Source organism: Scyliorhinus torazame, chromosome 2 (assembly GCF_047496885.1).
Source record: "Scyliorhinus torazame isolate Kashiwa2021f chromosome 2, sScyTor2.1, whole genome shotgun sequence".
Lineage (NCBI taxonomy): Eukaryota > Metazoa > Chordata > Chondrichthyes > Carcharhiniformes > Scyliorhinidae > Scyliorhinus > Scyliorhinus torazame.
The window spans coordinates 112,617,681-112,636,483 of NC_092708.1; the positions used below are offsets into that span (position 1 = coordinate 112,617,681).

The 18,803-nt window shown below is 45.4% G+C and overlaps 1 protein-coding gene across 4 annotated transcripts in view; it reads left to right on the plus strand.

The window, feature by feature from the left end:
- Nucleotides 1–18,803, plus strand: part of kalrna (kalirin RhoGEF kinase a) — a 1,210,365-nt gene that overhangs the window by 1,094,165 nt on the left and 97,397 nt on the right. For all 4 annotated transcript variants that reach the window (XM_072475613.1, XM_072475615.1, XM_072475625.1 and 1 more), the window contains 3 exons: nt 4,408–4,655; nt 5,904–6,039; nt 7,664–7,723. In XM_072475613.1, the coding sequence (XP_072331714.1) occupies nt 4,408–4,655; nt 5,904–6,039; nt 7,664–7,723 (444 nt within the window). The remainder of the gene's footprint in view (nt 1–4,407; nt 4,656–5,903; nt 6,040–7,663; nt 7,724–18,803) is intronic.

Sequence of the window (18,803 nt, forward strand, 5' to 3'; positions counted from 1 at the left end):
GTTGAATCCCAAAGCCTCAGGTACCTCGGGAATCTGCACATTAGAGTGCGTTTTACTGCCTCACTCTAATATGCAGATTTTCTAAAAAGTGATCCCGCCTACTATCCCCTTGCAACATCTCACGAGGCACTGTGAACGGGTAGATTCCGGGAGCGAGATCTCCCGGCTTTCATTGCCACGCTGTGCCACAGTGAAATGCTTTTCGGGCTCAGTGTGGCTGGAGTATTATGCTCATAGTCTCCCAAACAGAGAATTTCGTCCATTATTGTGTTATTTGACTTGCTGTGTTGTTGACTGGATTCAGTGATGATCCATTTTTAAAAATAATGTACAGTTACATTAATTTGGTTTAAGTTATTGAATAGGTTTAACTGTGCTCAGAAAAGGTGTAATTTTTCCTTTAGTCCATGTAGCATTGAGCCAAACCCCGTACAATACATAGGAGACAACCTCTATTATCCTATGGCCTTCCTTCATGTGTAACTGATATTACAGGTAAATAAAATTAACTTATGTCTTCAAACACCAAGACATTAGGGTTATAAGACATTCGCGGGAAATTGTTCAACACTTTCATGGTGTAGAAATGTTGGGATTTTTTATGAACAAGGAAGTGTGGATAATTTGGATTGTGATCCATGAAGTGCAATGCTGCCAATATCAGCTGATACAGGAGTTTAAAATGTCTAGAAGCTTTATGCAGTAATTTCTGCAGTTTAGTAATGTTTTTTACAACTTTTTTTCATATTTTTCTGTACAAAGACCTATGATTTGCCTTTCACTGACTTTCTGCCAATCTAATGGAAGACCTTTGTCCCTTAATATGCAGTCAGGGCATCTGAAGAGCAGGTGCAACTTTCACTATGGCATGCCCTTTTATTTAATTATTATTGAAGAGGATAGGATAATGCGAAGAAGAATCAGCAGCATAGACTTTAAACAATATTTTAGCACGAGTCATCACTGAAGCCTTCTCTTCTGTGGATCACTGTATACCTCTGCCAGCACAACCATACCTCCTTCTCCTTCACTTTCAAATAAAGAGACATCCTCTCAAACCATTATACATGCTATCACATCACAACAGCCCTCTTTCCCCAACAGGACCATGCCAACCATCATCACCTGATGGTGATGGAGAAGATATCGCACCACATAAGTGATTATGATAAATTTCAAAGTGCATACTATCTACCTGTTTTTGAAATACTATGCCATGCATGGGTGGCTATATTTGCATTTTACAACCCACTTTCCCGTTTCCAGGACTGTCTTAAGAACTGGATTACTGAAGTTAATTGGCTGCTCATGCTCCACAAGAGGCTCATGAGCAGAGGGAACCTGCCTCGTGGCAGCTTCTGGCAGGGTGCCACTGCAAACTGCAACTAAGGGCATTGCTCCAAGGCAGCCAACCTTCCACATTCCACTGGAAAAGTGCTCTAAGGTGCAAAACTGGACGCCTGGCAGGTGTGCAGTGTTGAACATCAGCCATTGCCTTAAAGGAATGGCTCTAATAATGTTTGGTCTAGTACTAGCTATCTGATCCTGAGAATGCTGACGCAAAACAGCTGCTAACTCTGGAAGCCATGATCACCACTGCAGCTGCATTCTGTCCCTGCCACCTGCAGTGCTGCAGTATGTGCTCTGTGGAGGTAGAGGCACTAACTGGTCCCTGGTCACTTCTTAACTGGGAGATATGTTGCAGATTCCAAAAAATGTCCCTGAAAGGAAGAAAAAGCATTCACAATGTTGCTGCATGGACCTGTTGGCCACGGCTGCCATGCGTTTTCAGAGATTGACTTCAAAACCTGCACATAGGTATGATATTGCTCAAACATTATTCTTCTCAAGTGCAATCCTTGAATTGGGGAGTCCATCATTTTCTTCCTGCTGTGCCTGTATATTACTGTGCTGGATTAAAGGAAGCGAAAAAGTGATTGAAAAGTTCTCTCTGTGTGCTGTTTCTGAAGGAAGCCAAGGCAACACTTGTACATGTTGAGTTACTAACCTTGTGTCTGAAAGATACTGCCAATCTTGCCATTTTCCATGACAAAACCTGAGTGTGTGCCCATTGATTTATCCTCCAGGAGGTGAGAGGTTTAAGGCAAAGATACCCACTATAGTGACAGGTCTTTGAGAGCAAATTTAAGACTGCAAGAACATACAGTAAATGAGAGTATGGTGATCAGTTGAAGAATGTGTGCAAGCAGAACACGGGAGGTCAAGTAAGAGATGTGGAGGTGTTAGACTATTCAAGTGGAACACCTGACGTTTAGGGTGTGCAGACAAGTAATTGATGGAGTGGAGCTATGTACATATAGTGAGTAAAGTCTTGTGTAATTCTCTTGGATGAGTCCCTGCCCGGTAATGGTACTTGATTATAGGCTACACAGAAATTTCCAAGAAGCTCAGGTATTTAAACTCATTTTAGGTTGGTTTTACACCAATGACTGTACCAATATGAATGTAAATCAGCAGACCCAGGAAATCTGAGTATAACTCTGCAAGCCATGAGCATGTGATTTTCTTTTTAATAGGAGGCAATGGCAGGGTGGAAAATTCTCACCCGTTCTTCTTTGGCAATATGAAAAGGAGCTAGAAAAATCAATTCTTATGGTGATATTAGGATTTTATAAACTCCTCTAATAGAGAGAGTCACTGGAACAGTCTGACAGGTTACCTCTGGAGATAACTTTTGATTTGCTAATCTTGTGTTACACCAAATATTAAGAAGTCTTACAACACCAGGTTAAAGTCCAACAGGTTTGTTTCGATATCACTAGCTTTCGGAGCGCTGCTCCTTCCTCAGGTGAATGAAGAGGTATGTTCCAGAAACACATATATAGACAAATTGAAAGATGCCAGACAATGCTTGGAATGCGACCATTAGCAGGTGATTAAATCTTTACAGATCCAGAGATGGGAACATACCTCTTCATTCACCTGAGAAAGGAGCAGCGCTCCGAAAGCTAGTGACATCGAAACAAACCTGTTGGACTTTAACCTGGTGTTGTAAGACTTCTTACTGTGCTCACCCCAGTCCAACGCCGGCATCTCCACATCATGGTCAAATAGTAAGTGCTATGTATCAATAGCCAGTCAAATGCTTCTCTGTCGGATCACAGCATTCCTGTAAAAGTTCATAAAATGCTGACCGTTGGAATTGATTTATGCCCTAAGTATTGTCATGCAAGAGTGCCTTTAAGAACTGGATGTTTAAGCAATGTATCTTTAAGAAAACAGTGATGTCATAGAGTGGGTGGAGCTCAGCTCAGGTCAGCCATTTTGCAGTTTTTGGTTTTGCAGTTTAAAATGTGCCTGGCTGGTTTTGCTGAGAGCAGCTAAAAAGTGCCTGGCTGGTTCTGCTGAGAGCAGTTTAAAAGTAGAAAGCCAGTTTGAGACAGCAGCTTGAGAAGTTCTGTTTTGCTGTGATCTGCTTGAAGGGAGAAAGCCAGGTTTGAGAAAGCAGCGTGGGTGTGTCTGTGGGTTTCCAGAGAGCTGCATGAAGAAAACAAGGTGCTGGAGCTGAAGTCACCCAAGCTAATATATCTCTGCCATTCTACAGAAACTATATATATCCTTTAACCTGATGTGATACTGTTTAAAGGTGTTAAGTCTCTTGGAAGTTTGAAGGAACATTTTAAGGAAGTATGTGTTGCAATATTTTCTGAGTTATCTTTGAAGTAAGGGGTGTTAAGAGATCCAATGTTTATTTAAGATGTTAAGCTGAGTTTTGTGTTTAAAAACCGTGTGCTTGGAAAAGCAACAAATCCATTAAAGGGTGAGGTTGGTTGAACTCCATGATACATTTTGGGGGGTTCTGAAAACGCCTCGCCCATAACAGTATCATTAGTCATCATAACATGTGCAATACCTTTAGCAGTGTAACCTGCTGAAATGGTGTTTGTTTCAACAGGAAAAGTAAAGCAATTAACATGGACACAAAAATAAATCCACCAAATGTACAATATTAACAATAAGACACTGGTGTTTACATGGTAGACCTTCATATTGTTGAACAGCAGATTTGTAGATAAATGCAATAAATATAACACTGGAATCACAAGGTAGTTAGGTGACTCAGTTAACTTAGATTAGGAATATTTTGTAAGCCCCTTATAAATGGTTTTACCATTTGATGACACAAATCACATGAAGGACCTGTGGCCTATTGTGTTCTACAACACTACTTCAGCATCACAGATTCAAACCAAGATACTGGTAATGTTAGTGAGGAGAAAAAGTAGACATAAATATTTTATTGCTCTCATTTTGTGGACTGATTTTTAAAACGACTTTCATGAAGATCAACATTAGAAAATCACGATCCTCCTGTAATCTCTGACAGGCTCTCGGATTGTGAATGCAGGCAGTGAATTCTAATTGGATGCTATTTGCTTTGCACAGAACAACACTGCTGGATGCAATGGGACCTCCACCATGTTGGTCACTCAAGATTACGGTGCAGTGAAAGAGAATGAGATCTGCGTGTTTCAGGGAGAGATGGTTCAGGTCCTCGCCATTAACCAACAAAACATGTTGCTGGTGTACCGGCCTGCGAATGAACACTCCCCCGCTGCTGAAGGGTGGATTCCAGGCTTTATCCTGAGTTACACCAATGACTACTCCACAGGGACTGACGAAGAAAGCATCAAGTAAGTGCCAGGTGGTTGCCCTGGAAGCAGTGTGTGGATGTAAAGAAAAAGACGGCGGGTTTCCCCTCCTGAGTTTATCCACAAGGCTGTTGGAACAAACTTCAGAAGTACCCAGCGAATGCTGGATCTTCAATTTAGAGGAGCCATGTCTGGCAGCTCCATTTTTCTGTTAATATTTGTAATACAAGTGAGAAATATGCAGTCATGGCATGTTTTCCTTTTAACGCTCACTACACTAATGTGGAAATGACTGGACTGGAAGTATATTTATGTTGTGTTACTAATATGTTTGTTTTGACTTTTATAATCATTTGGCATCAGGCCTAATGTTGAACTGAGGCCTAGCTCCTCCAAATGGAGAGATTTTTTTTGTTGTCTATGGCAATTTGTACAGCATGTAATTTTTTCAAAATTTTCTTTTTGTTTCAAAGTTATTGACAGTATATTGTAAAAAAAACCTTACATTTTTTTTTGTTTTGCCAGGACACCTCCTAATACATTCCTGTACAAAAATATTTTGCACTATTTAATATGCCCATATAAATAAAGTCAGGTTGTGCAATATAGTCAGAATGCTATTCGTTGTACCTGTAATGTAACTAATAATAAATGTATTTTAAATATGTAAAATAAATCTTGAATATGAGCATGTTTTAATTAAGTAAAATGGTAAAAACTGTTCTGCCAAATTCTAACGTGCATTGATTAGAGGTGCAGCATTTGTACAGATTTGTAATTGTTACACCCTAAAGCACGCATTCCCTGAACTGATAATGTTTCGGGCTTTACTTGCACACCTCGCCTACTTTAAGCTTCAGATTTTATCACATGTGACCAGAATCAGTATCACATTTTAACCACTGATTTTGGTGAAACATTCATCTCTTTCTACCAGCATTTTCTGCCATTTTCAACCTGTATACTTCATAATCTCATAGGATGTTAAATGTGCATTGTCAGTGAGTGTTGAAGGAAATGCAAATGACATACTCAGATCCTGTGAGATTATGTGATGTTCCGCAGAGGCATTCAAGATTTCCTGCTATTGGGGAATTATTTGTTACCCAATCTGTTAGTTTTTTTGCCAATGGAAATGAGACATTTTGGTTGATTTTGTTTTGAAAGCATACCATGTTTGGTTTTTTTTCTGGGTTTTTTTTTCTGCTGAAGGCTGAAAGGGGATTGTTTTTGGCCCCATATCCATCAGAAGCCTATTCAAGTTATTTGGTGCATTTTTTGGTACAACAGGAAGTCATGTTCTTGGCATGCATCACTGCATTTGAAAAAACGTGGAGAAAAGGAGAGCAGTGGGAAAAATGAAGGGAGGTTTGACAATGATGCTCGTAAATCCATGGATATTCTGACCAACAAAGCCTCTGTTGATGTGAGTAAGTCAACATTTAGGAGCTGTGTGCTGATACAGTAAAGGTCTAGTCACAAGGTACTACACTACAGAAGAATCAAAATGGTTAATGCACACAAGCTTTTTAAACAACTTTGTATTTCCTAAAGTGATGGTGTGAGTTTTTTTTATTACCTCTAAATTACAGATTTGTTTTGCAACTTGGTGAGATTAATAACATTAACCATTCAGTGGACTGAAGTTATCATGACCGATCAAAGTACAACATTGTTACAGTGGTACAAAATGCATAAAATTTCACATCAGATTTACCAGACTTAAAAAGGTTCCCGAGTAACCTTGTTACCTGACCTTTAAACAACAGCCTACTTCAGCAGCCCACTTTTAACACTTACCTTTGGAACTAACATTATCAACACGGTAGCACAAGTGGATAGCACTGTGGCTTCACAGCGCCAGGGTCCCAGGTACGATTCCCCGCCGGGTCACTGTCTGTGCGGAGTCTGCACGTTCTTCCCGTGTGTGCGTGGGTTTCCTCCGGGTGCTCCGGTTTCCTCCCACAGTCCAAAGATGTGCAGGTTAGGTGGATTGGCCATGATAAATTGCCATTAGTGACCAAAATGGTTAGGAGGGGTTATTGGGTTACGGGGATAGGGTGGAAGTGAGGGCTTAAGTGGGTCGGTGCAGACTCGATAGGCCGAATGGCCTACTTCTGCACTGTATGTTCTATGTAAAAACAAGCACATCAGTGCTGGCAGTGATAATGCTGCTGATTTGTTGCCACTAAGTGCACTCCTGTTTATCACAGGTTGTGGGTGTGTCTGGAGTTCTTGAGAACACAGTGTACCATAATTCTTTTGCTGCAATTGTGAATAAATTAATTTTTTAACAACTTTGTTGTCTGTTATCTTACTGTGTGTAAAGTGTGAACTCACTTATGGCATGGAACAATGTTGGCTTGGGCAGCTGACATTATTTTGCAGGTCCATCACTATGAATGAACTTGAAAAGAATCTCAGAAGCCGTTTTTAATTTGTCGACAGTAACATTTCTCGCGATAACTTCTTTAAATTTGTATTATATTTAAACGTCAATTAAAATGCATTCCTCTCACTGCAAAGCAGACTGCAGCCCCCGCCCGCGCCGAAGCATGCAGCCTCCACCCCAGACCCCTTGTACCACTGCTCCTGAACAAACTAGAAACTTTAATAGTGACCCACTGTGATTGAGCCTTCAGTTTCATGGTTTTCGTTCAACACTTTTTGTTACAGTTGTGCATTAGGTTAGATTGTCTCCATTTGAAAAATATGGACATCTACTTTTGGTAACTTGAATACACTCTCATAAAGGGCCCAGTGCATCATGCCCTATGCCTGGGCATATTTTTCTAAATTCCTGTTGCTAAACTGTGTGCTGCAGAATTTGAGAAAGTGTGAAGCTAGAGTAAGCTTCCTAATTAACTCTAATTGTATTTTGATGTCAAGTTTTTGGGAGTCTGATATGACTCATGAAAGAGAGATTAATGATTTCAGTCATTGATGTGCTAGTCATAGTTTTGGTCACAAATTGCATTTTAAATTTAAATGTAACTGACCACTCTCCTAATTCTAACTTTGCTCTTTTTTTCCTTCATGCTGCACTAAAGGAGTCTAACAGTTCTGAGGAATCCGAATGTGATGATCTAGACCCTAAAACTAGTATGGAGGTAGTAGCAACTGTTTTGCATGAGATATTCAAAAGAGTGTGCCTATTAAATATTGGTGATCAATTACTTTTCTTTAAATTGGAGATTTTTGTCATTGACTTTAATTTTTTTGCTTGTAGTATTATATGAGTGTGCTATAATAATAATAATAGTGTGCTATTAAGAATTGCAAAATCTTCATTGGTGCATTGTTGATTTCAGCCAGACCAATGGGTAAGACACAGAAAGGATTTGAGCTGCTTGTAGGAAGTAAGGAAAATAGCAAAATGATTGAGTTTCCACCATCTCCAAATGCACATCAGCCTGTCACTCACCAATGGCCACAGTACATCAATGAGAGAGACTCTGAACATATCTAATGTCCATTGGTTTTCTCAGTTGTAGAGAAAATGGACAGGAGTGCCAATCCATCCTCTCAATCAAAAGGAACCCTGCTCAAGGGGCTATATATAAAGAAAAAATGTTAATGTCTTGAGTCTCAATCCTTTTACAAATTTGTTAAATATATTGGCTTGGGGAAGAATACAGGAGAAATGGCCCATTCGGCATCTGTCTATTTTTAACACAGGTACATTTCTTCAAGGTGTCTAGGTTAATAGTGTTGAAATATTGTAACTTACTTACATTGGCAATGTTTTGATTGCATTTATTAAAACTCACCAGTGTGTAATTGACGTTACTTTAAACAGTGAAATGTTGCCCTGGAAAATATGTGGAAGCACCTGTGCTGATATTCTTACTTCAGTGCAAAAATAATAATTTTGCTAAAACAGTTACAATTGAATAGTTTACCACTATCCTAACTTGATTTAAATCTGCCTACCACATCCTCATTCCACTCCCACTTAAACTTTGTGATAACCCATTGATGTAAATTCCATCTTCACACACACACAAGGCTGAAAACCTTAGGCTCCCTCAAAGTTGATACAGATTGGGCCTCATCAGTTGACATGGCCACTCCAAAGAATACCATGGTCTGAACATTGGATTGTGCCTGAGTTGGGTTGTGATTCCACTCCAGTGTCTGCAGCTTATGAGGCTGGCAGCAGGACCACATCAAATTGATCCCCTGGCATAACTTGGATGTTACTGCCAAGCTGTGGGCATAATTTCTAGCTCCAGAGGCAGCTTGTAGTCAAGAGAGAAGCAAGATCAACAAATAACAATACAGCACAGGAACAGGCCCTTTGGCCCTCCAAGCCTGTACCGGTCATGATACCAACACTTGCCAAAACCCTCAGCACTTCATTGTGCCGTATCCCCCTATACCCATCCTATCCATGTGTTTGTCAATATGCCTTTTGTATGCCGTTAGTTTATCTGCTTCTACAACCTCCCCTGGCAACGCATTCCAGGCACTCGCCACTCTCTGCAGAAAAAACCTGCCTCACACATCTCCTCTAAACTTTGCCCCACGGACCTTATACCTATGCCCCCTGGTGACTGACCCCTCCACCCTGGGAAAGAGTGCCTGCCCAACCACTCTATCCGTGCCCCTCATAATCTTGTAGACCTCTGTCAGGTCACCCCTCAACCTCCGTCTTTCTAATGAAAACAGTTTGAGTCTATTCAGCCTCTCCACATAGCTAACACATAAGAACATAACATAAGAACTAGGAGCAGGAGTAGGCAATCTGGTCCTTCGAGCCTGCTCTGCCATTCAATGAGATCATGGCTGATCTTTTGTGGACTCAACTCCACTTTCCTGTCCGAATACCATAACCCTTTATTCCTTTATTCTTCAAAAAACTATCTATCTTTATCTTGAAAACATTTAATGATGGAGTCTCAACTGTTTCACTCGTCAGGGAATTCCATAGATTCTCAACCCTTTGGGCGAAGAAGATTCTCCTAAACTCAGTCGTAAATCTACTTCCCCTTATTTTGAGGCTATGCCCCTTAGTTCTGCTTTCACCCGCCAGTTGAAACAACCTGCCCACGTCTTCATAATTTTATATGTTTTTATAAGATCCCCCCGCCTCCTTCTAAATTACAATGAGCACAGTCCCAGTCTACCCAACTCTCCTTGTAGTCCAACCCCCTCAACTCTGGGATTAACCTAGTGAATTTCCTCTGCACACCGCCCCCCCCCCCCCCCCCCCCAGCACAAGTACGTCCTTTCTCAGGTAAGGAGACCAAAACTGAACACAATTCTCCAGGTGTGGCCCCACTAGCACGTTATACAATTGCAGCATAACCTCCCTAGTCTTAAACTCCATCCCTCTAGCAATGAAGGACAAACCTCCATTCACCCTCTTTAACACCTGTTGCACCTGTAATCCAACTTTTTGCAACTCATGCACTAGGACATCCAGGTCCCTCTGCACAGCAGCATGTTTTAATATTTTATCATTTAAATAATAATCCCTTTTGCTGTTGTTCCTACCAAAATGGATAACCTCACATTTCTCAACATCGTATTCTATCTGCCAGACCCTAGCCCATTCACTTAACCTATCCAAATCCCTCTGCAGACTTCTAGTATCCTATGAAATGAAATAAAAATTGCTTATTGTCACAAGTAGGCTTCAATGAAGTTACTGTGAAAAGCCCCTAGTCGCCACATTCCGGCGCCTGTTCGGGGAGGCTGGTACGGGAATTGAACCGTGCTGCTGGCCTGCTTGGTCTGCTTTAAAAGTCAACGATTTAGCCCAGTGTGCTAAACCAGCCCCTAAAACTTTTTGCTTTACCACTCACCTTAGTGTCGTCTGCAAACTTGGACACATTGCACTTGGCCCCAACTCCAAATCATCTATGGAAATTGTGAACAATTGTGGCCCAACACTGATCCCTGAGGGACACCACTGATTGCCAACCAGAGAAACACCCATTAATCCCCACTCTTTGCTTTCTATTAATTAACCAATTCTCTATCCATGCTACTACTTTACCCTTAATGCCATGCATCTTTATCTTATGCAGCAACCTTTTGTGTGGCACCTTATCAAAAGGTTTCTGGAAATCCAGATATACCACATCCATTGGCTCCCCTTTGTCTGTCCTCAAAAAATTCCACTAAATTAGTTAGGCCCTTCCTGCCCTTTATGAACCCATGCTGCGTCTATCCATTGGGACAATTTCCATCCAGATGCCTCGCTATTTCTTCCTTGATGATCGATTCCAGCATCTTCCCTACTACCGAAGTTAAGCTAACTGACCTATAATTGCCCGCTTTCTGCCTACCTCCCTTTTGTGGGTAGCACTGCAGCCTCACGGCGCCAAGGTCCCAGGTTCGATTCTGGGTCACTATCCATGTGGAGTTTGCACATTCTCCCCATGTTTGTGTGGGTTTCGCCCCCACAACCCAAAGATGTGCAGGTTAGGTGGATTGGCCACGCTAAAATGCCCTGAGTGTCCAAAATTGCCCTTTATTGGGTGGGGTTACTGGGTTATGGGAAAAGGTTGGAGGTGTGGGCTTGGGTAGGGTGCTCTTTCCAAGAGCCGGTGCAGACTCGATGGGCTGAATGGCCTCCTTCTGCACTGTAAATTCTATGAAAGTACTAGCCCCCACCCTCCCCCACTTATGGTGTCAATCCTGGTGGTAGAACCTTGACACAACTCTTTGACACTTGTCAGTATAGTTTTAGACTTGTAACTTTCCTACAGTATTCAGTCTGCTCAAAACGTACATCTCTAACTGTTTTTAGCCAACACATCCAGATCCTAGACCACTTGTTCCATCTTCTGAGCCTTGAGGCATTTTATTACTTTAAAGATTTGAAGCCACACAGGTTACATTTGTTTCTCTAACCAGTTGTATGCCTTCTGATTTTAAATATAATTTAAAATATTGGTGTTGAGACAGGTCTTGTTTTTTCTGGTTTTCTTCATATCACTAATTACTTTAAAGTGATAGGTCTAGCATTGCATTGACAGTAATGTCACAAGATATCAGGAAAACATTTTTTTTACGCAATGCCAATTTTATCTTGGGGACAATCATTCAGCAATGCCATGTCTTTACCATGTTGAGTTGTGTCTCAAGACCTTTGTACATAAGAAAGTGAAGCATGCTTGTTACTGGTTGTGGATGTGATTTACGTTGACATTTAAGAGTATCACACAGCTCTGGATAACCAAGTTCACCTCCAAAGAAATTTGCCACGATCTGTCCAATTTTGCAGATTTTCACAGCTTTCTGTTATGTGTTAGCCTTTGTTGCCACTGAGTCAGGAGTGTGTGGGTTGAAGCTCCACTCTTGGGGGAAAATTGGTTTGCCCCAGCTTGACATGAACTGGACACAGAGAATTATCCCTGCACAGGAGGGTCTGAAGTCCAAATGGTGTTGGGCCTCAGACAGATAAGCAGTGTACACCTACCGGGATGCCTCCCAGACAGGACAAAGGAAAAGATACATTGAACGACGAGCCACTTTGGGAAGGGATGAGGGGATGTGGTCAAAAGGGGCTGACTAGGAACTAGCAGTGGAATGTTTTGCTGTGAAATTGGTCCCTTTTGCCCATGTTCAATGGGGCAACGAGGATCGATTTCTCCGCACTCTCCAGTTATTTATTGTATTGTTGTTTGTGGGACCTTGCTGTGCCCAAATATAGGGGGAGGCAGTGGCATAGTGGTATTATAGCTGGACCAGTAATCCAGAGACCCAGAGTCTGGGTGGAAATGCTCTGGGGACCCGGGTTTGAATCCCACTATGGCAGATGGTGAAATTTGAATTCAATAAAAATCTGGAAATAGAAAAGTCAAATGATAACCATGAAACCATTGTCAATTGTTGTTTAAAAACCCAACTGGTTCATCAATGTCCTTTTGGGAAGGAAATCTGCCATCCCTACCTGGGGCGGGATTCTCCGACCCCCCCGCCGGGTCGGAGAATCGCCGGGGGCTGGCGTGAATCTCGCCCCCGCCGGTTGCTGAATTCTCCAGCACCGGATATTCGGCGGGGGTGGGAATCGCGCCGCGCCGGTTGGCGGGACCCCCCGGCGATTCTCCGGCCCGCGATGGGCTTAAGTCCCGCTGCTGGAATGCCTATCCCGCCGGCGAGAATCAAACCACCTCTCTTACCGGCGGGACAAGGCGACGCGGGCTCCAGGGTCCTGGAGGGGGCGCGGGGCGATCTGGCCCCGGGGGGGTGCCCCCACGGTGGCATGGCCCGCGATCGGGGCCCACCGATCCGCGGGCGGGCCTGTGCCGTGGGGGCACTCTTTTCCTTCCGCCTTCGCCATGGTCTCCACTATGGTGGAGGCGGAAGAGACCCCCTCCACTGCGCATGCGCAGGGATGCCGTGAGCGGCCGCTGACGCTCCCGCACATGCGCTGCACGGCAAAGTCATTTCCGCGCCAGCTGGTGGGGCACCAAAGGCCTTTCCCGCCAGCTGGCGAGCGGAAATCAGTCTGGCGCGGACCTAGCCCCTCAAGATGCGGAGAATTCCGCACCTTTGGGGCAGTGCGATGACGGACTGATTCGCGCCGTTTCTGGCGCCGGTCGGCGGACATCGCGCTGATTGTGGAGACTCCCGCCCCTGGTCTGGCCTACATATGACTCCAGATCCACAGCAATGTGGCTGACTCTTAAATGCCCTCAGGATGGGCTATAAATGCTGGTCCAGCCAGCGACGTCCTCAACCTGTGAATGAAATAAAAATCAACTTGCGACTCTCCGAAAGTGCTTAATTAACTATGAACTGCTTTGGGACATCCTGAGTCAATAGTGTAATTAAATGCAGTCTTAATGACTACATTGCAGAACACCTTCGGTCAGTCAGCAAACATGACACCAACCTTCCTCTTGCTTGCCATTTTAATTCAGCACCTTGCTCTCTTGCCACATGTCCGTTCTTGGCCTACTGCAATGCTCCAGTGAAGTCTGGCACAAGCTGGAGGAGCAACATCCCATCTTCCGATTGGGCATACTACAGCTCTCGGGACTCGACGTTAATCTTTCAGCCTGAAGGACAGCACGGTGGCCTAGTGGTTAGCACAGCTGCCTCACGGCACTGAGGTCCCAGGTTCGCTCCCGGCTCTGGGTCACTGTCCGTGTGAAGTTTGCACATGCTCCCTGTGTCTGCGTGGGTTTCGCCCCCGCAACCCAAAAATGTGCAGAGTAGGTGGATTGGCCACACTAAATTGCCCCTTAATTGGAAAAAATAATTGGGGTAATCTAAATTTGAAAAAAAAAAGATTATGACCATTCTCCTCCAACTTAAACCCCCTTTTTAAAAATATCCCATACATTAGGGTGTACCCGGAATTGTGGAAAATTGCCTACATATGTCCTGTACACACAAAGTAGGACAAATCCAACCCGGCCAATTACTGCCCTATTTTTCCACTCTCAATCATCAGTATAATAATGGAAGGAGTCAGCAAACAGTGGTATTAAGCGGCACTTACTTAGCAACAATCTGTGCACGGATGCTCAGTTTGGATTCCACCAGGGTCACTCAGCTCCTGACCTCATTACAGCCTTGGTTCAAACATAGACAAACGAGCTGAATGACAAAGATGATGTGAGAGTGTCTGCCCTTGACATCAAGGCAGCATTTGATTGAGTATGGAGTCAAGGAGCCCTAGCAAAACTAAAGTCAATGGGAATCAGGGGGGAAACTCTGCATTGGTTGGAGTCATACCTGGCACAATAGAAGATGGTTGCGGATGCTATAGATCAGTCATATCAGTCTTGGGACATCACTACAGGTGTTCCTCAGGGTAGTGTCCTAGGCACAACCAGCTTCTACTGCTTCATCAATGATTTTCCTTCCAACATAAGGTCAGATGTGGGGATGTTTGCTGATGATTGCACAATGTTCAGCACCATTCACAATTCCTCAGATACGATAGCAGTCCACATGCAACTGCAGCAAGACCTGGACAATATCCAGGCTTGGGTTGACAAGTGGCAAGTAACATTAGCACCACACAGTGCCAGACAATGACCACCTCCAATAAGAGAGAATCGAACCATTTCCCCTTGACATTCAATGGCATTACTATCACTGAATTCCTCACTGTCAGTAAATATCCTGGGGATTACCATTGACCATAAACTGTACTGGAATAGTTACAAAAATCCTGTGGCTACAAGGGCAGGTCAGTGACTGGGAATCCTGTAACGAGTAACTCACCTCCTGACTCCCCCAAACCCTGTCCACAACCTACAAGGCACAAGTCAGGGGTATGGTGGAATGCTCCCCACTTGCCTGGATGAGTACAGCTCCAACAAAACTCAAGAAGCTTGACACCATACAGGACAAAGCACCTGCTTGATAGGCACCCCTTCCACAAGCATTCACTCCCTCCACCACTGACGCACAGGAGCAGCCATGTGTCCCATCTACAAGGTGCACTGCAGGAACTGACCAAGGCTTCCTAGGCAGCACCTTCCAAACCTACAATCACTACCGTCTAGAAGGACAAGACAGCAGATACATGGGAATACCATCACCTGGAAGATCCCTTCCAAGTCACTCACCATCTGACTTTGGAATATATCGCTGTTCCTTCACTGTTACTGGGTCAAAATCCTGGAAGCCCACCTCCCGACAGCACAGTGGGTGTACCTACACCACAGGGACTGCAGCAGTTCAAGAAAGCAGCTCACTACCACCTTCTCGAGGGCAATTAGAGATGGACAACAAATGCTGGCCTAGCCAGCAAAGCCCATATCCTGTAAAAATGAATGAATAACCCCACCCGCCACCTCCCACACCAGACCAGCTGTTTTTGTTCTTAAAGTTGCTACTTTTTGTTGCAATCTCTCACAGCAACACTTTAATATCTAATACATTTCTCCCTCCCTTCAGATCTGACGAAGAGCAAAAAGGACTCGAAACGTTAACTCTGCTTTCTCTGCTTACAGATGCTGCCATACCTGCTGAGCTTTTCCAGCATTCTCTGTTCTTGTTTCAGATTCCAGCAGCATTTTGCTTATTTTAGTGAAATTCACCAGTTGGCTCAGTATGTGATAAATTATGCAACAGTACCATCTTGTGTTTTTTACACAGACACCTCAATGCAAATGTTGCCAGTCTCAGAGGACCCATAGGCTGCCCTCACTTTTGAGAGCTGACAGGTGGTAATTTTGCCTGAAGGTTGCCGCACCATGAATAAACTAACGTCTGTCGGTATGGGGATTGAACCCACACTGTTGGCGTCACAAACCAGCCGTCCAGCCCCTCACTAGTAGGAAGCCCTGCCTTAGAGAGCTGCCAGACAATCTCTGGTCCCTGCTCGGCAAGGCAAGTTTTAGGTGTCCCGGGTGGGGAGGTCAGTGAAGACCTGGGGCGATTGGGGTGTTGAATTATATTGGGTGGGGGAAATCGTCCAACCGCCACCAGACCTCAAGGGTCAAGACCTCAGCCCGTTCAGTTTCAGGTTTCCCCCACATCAGGTAAACCCTCCTGCCAGCCTAAAAATTGAGCAGAGCAGGAAATGGCCCTTAAGTGGCCGGTATGAAGCCTGCCTTAGGATAAAATTGTTGCGATTCCCAAAGGGAATCCCATTCCTTCAATTTTACGCTCCCCGCCCCCAAAAACCCATCGGCCGGGGGGGGCATGAAATTCAGGGCACTTCCTCGCTGTCTTTGTCAGCTCCCTTTGACGGGCAATTGTCACAGTTTTGACATTTCCTTTCACAGCTCACTTTGACAGATTACTCCAACAGTTTCATTTGGCAGCTCCTTTCATAGTTCTTTCTGACAGATTTGACAGTTGATTTTGACAGGTCAATTGACAGTTCTATAATCTTTATTATTGTCACAAATAGACTTACATTAACACTGCAATTAAGTTACTGTGAAAATTCCCCAGTCGCTAATGAGTTTGACAGCAATGGGAGTAATTCCTATGCACATTAATGCCTACTTTTGACAATTCCAAAGAGCAACTGACTTTTCCCAAAGTGCACCTGACCTCCCTCAAAGGTGTCCTGGGACCAGATCCCAAGGGCAATCCCTGGCTATCTAAACAAATCCAACTGCAGACCTGTTCGGATCTGGGGAGAAATTCTCCCGAAACGGCGCGATGTCCGCCGACTGGCGCCCAGAACGGCGCCAATCAGACGGGCATCGCGCCGCCCCAAAGGTGCGGAATGCTCCGCATCTTTGGGGGCCAAGCCCCAACATTGAGGGGCTAGGCCGACGCCGGAGGAATTTCCGCCCCGCCAGCTGGCGGAAACGGCCTTTGTTGCCCCGCCAGCTGGCGCGGAAATGGCATCTCGTGGCGGCACATGAGCGGGAGCGTCAGCGGCCGCTGACAGTTTCCCACGCATGCGCAGTGGAGGGAGTCTCTTCCGCCTCCGCCATGGTGGAGACCGTGGCGGAGGCGGAAAGGAAAGAGTGCCCCAACGGCACAGGCCCGCCCGCGGATCGGTGGGCCCCGATCGCGGGCCAGTCCACCGTGGGGGCACCCCCCGGGGCCAGATCGCCCCGCGCCACCCCCAGGACCCCGGAGCCTGCCCACGCCGCCTTGTCCCGCCATTCAAAAGGTGGTTTAATCCACGCCGGCGGGACAGGCAATTTATCGGCGGGACTTCGACCCATCCGGGCCGGAGAATCGAGCGGGGGGGCCCGCCAATCGGCGCAGCCCGATTGCCGAAGTCCCGCCCCCGCCGGTTGCCGAAGTCTTCGGCACCGGATATTCGGCAGGGGCGGGATTCACGGCGGCCCCCGGCGATTCTCCAACCCGAAGGGGGGTCGGAGAATGACGCCCCTGGTCTAATCTGCACATTTCGGCATTTGCACTCCTGGGGCGCGATTCTCTGCTCCCGCGACTAAGTGCCCACGCCGTCGTGAACGCCGGCGAGGTTCACGACAGCGCGAAACGGCCCCGATCTCGACCGATTCAGGGCCCGAAAATGGGCTAGTATCGGGGCCGCGTGAAACCCGAGGGGGGGGGGTGTCACGAAAGCAGCGTCTTCAGCACGCGCCGGGCATTGGTGTGAATGACGTGGCCGGCGCGACATAACTGGCGTCACCCGCGCATGCGTGGTTGCCGTCCTCCCCGAGGCCGCTCCGCAAGAAGATGTCGGATGAATCTTGCGGGGCCTGGAGGAAAGGAGGTCCTCCTTCATAGAGGCCGGCCCGCCGATCGGTGGGCACCGATCGTGGGCCAGACCCCTTTTGAGTCCTACCCCAGTGAAAGAACCCCCCTCGCCCCCCCACAGGCTGCCCCCCCCCTGCGTTCCCGCGCTGTTCCCGCCGGCAGCGACCAGGTGTGGATGGCGCCGGCGGGAAGCCGTCGTTTTGGGCAGGCTGCTCGGCCCATCCGGGCCGGAGAATAGCGGGTGTAGCGGAGAATCGCCATTTTGGGTGTCCCAGGCAGTTCTCCGGCCTGCGCCGCGCAGTACTCGATGGGGCCGTTCTCGCCGCTTGGGTGAATCGCGGGAGGGCGTCAGACCGGCGTCGCGGGGAAAAATGGCGCGCCAGGGGATTCTCTCCACCGGCGCGGGAGCAGAGAATCGCGCCCCTGGTCTACCAAAACCCCTCTTCAGTGGAGATAGCTGATATTAATGGCCAGCTACCTACATAAACTGTGCATGTGTGAAAATAGGCAGTGCCATGGTTGCGGGCAGGATTTACAATTTTTGGTCATTTCCACCATTTTCATTATAATGGAGAGTATCTAGAAGCCCATAAAATGCAGAGCAGTAATCAACACAGTGACCTCTCTTGACCCCATGATCACCTCTGTTCTGTCAGATTACCTACCTAATATCAAGTCATACATATGTCACAACTTCAATCAAATGAATATAAGGAATAACAAAGCCAACAAAAGTATCTATTATTCACTTTTCATTTATTTATCTGAAATGCAATTAATCATACCTGAAATTCAAATTAACCATGTGGGGGCCATGGTTAAAGTTGGAAAATGTTGATCTATATAAATCCTTAGTAAGGTCACAGTTTGACTACATTTTAGGGAGCAGATTGAGGCAATTGACAGGGACAGTGAGGATTCAATAGTATGAGGGAATACAAGTAGAGGAAAGACTTGGAAAACTAGGGATATTTTCCTCTGATTAGAGGAGACTGAAAGGTGAGTGCCAGAATTTCTGTCATATGCTGTGAAGTTTTACTTTGATGGGATCTGCATCTGAACATCTGTTTGACTTCCAAC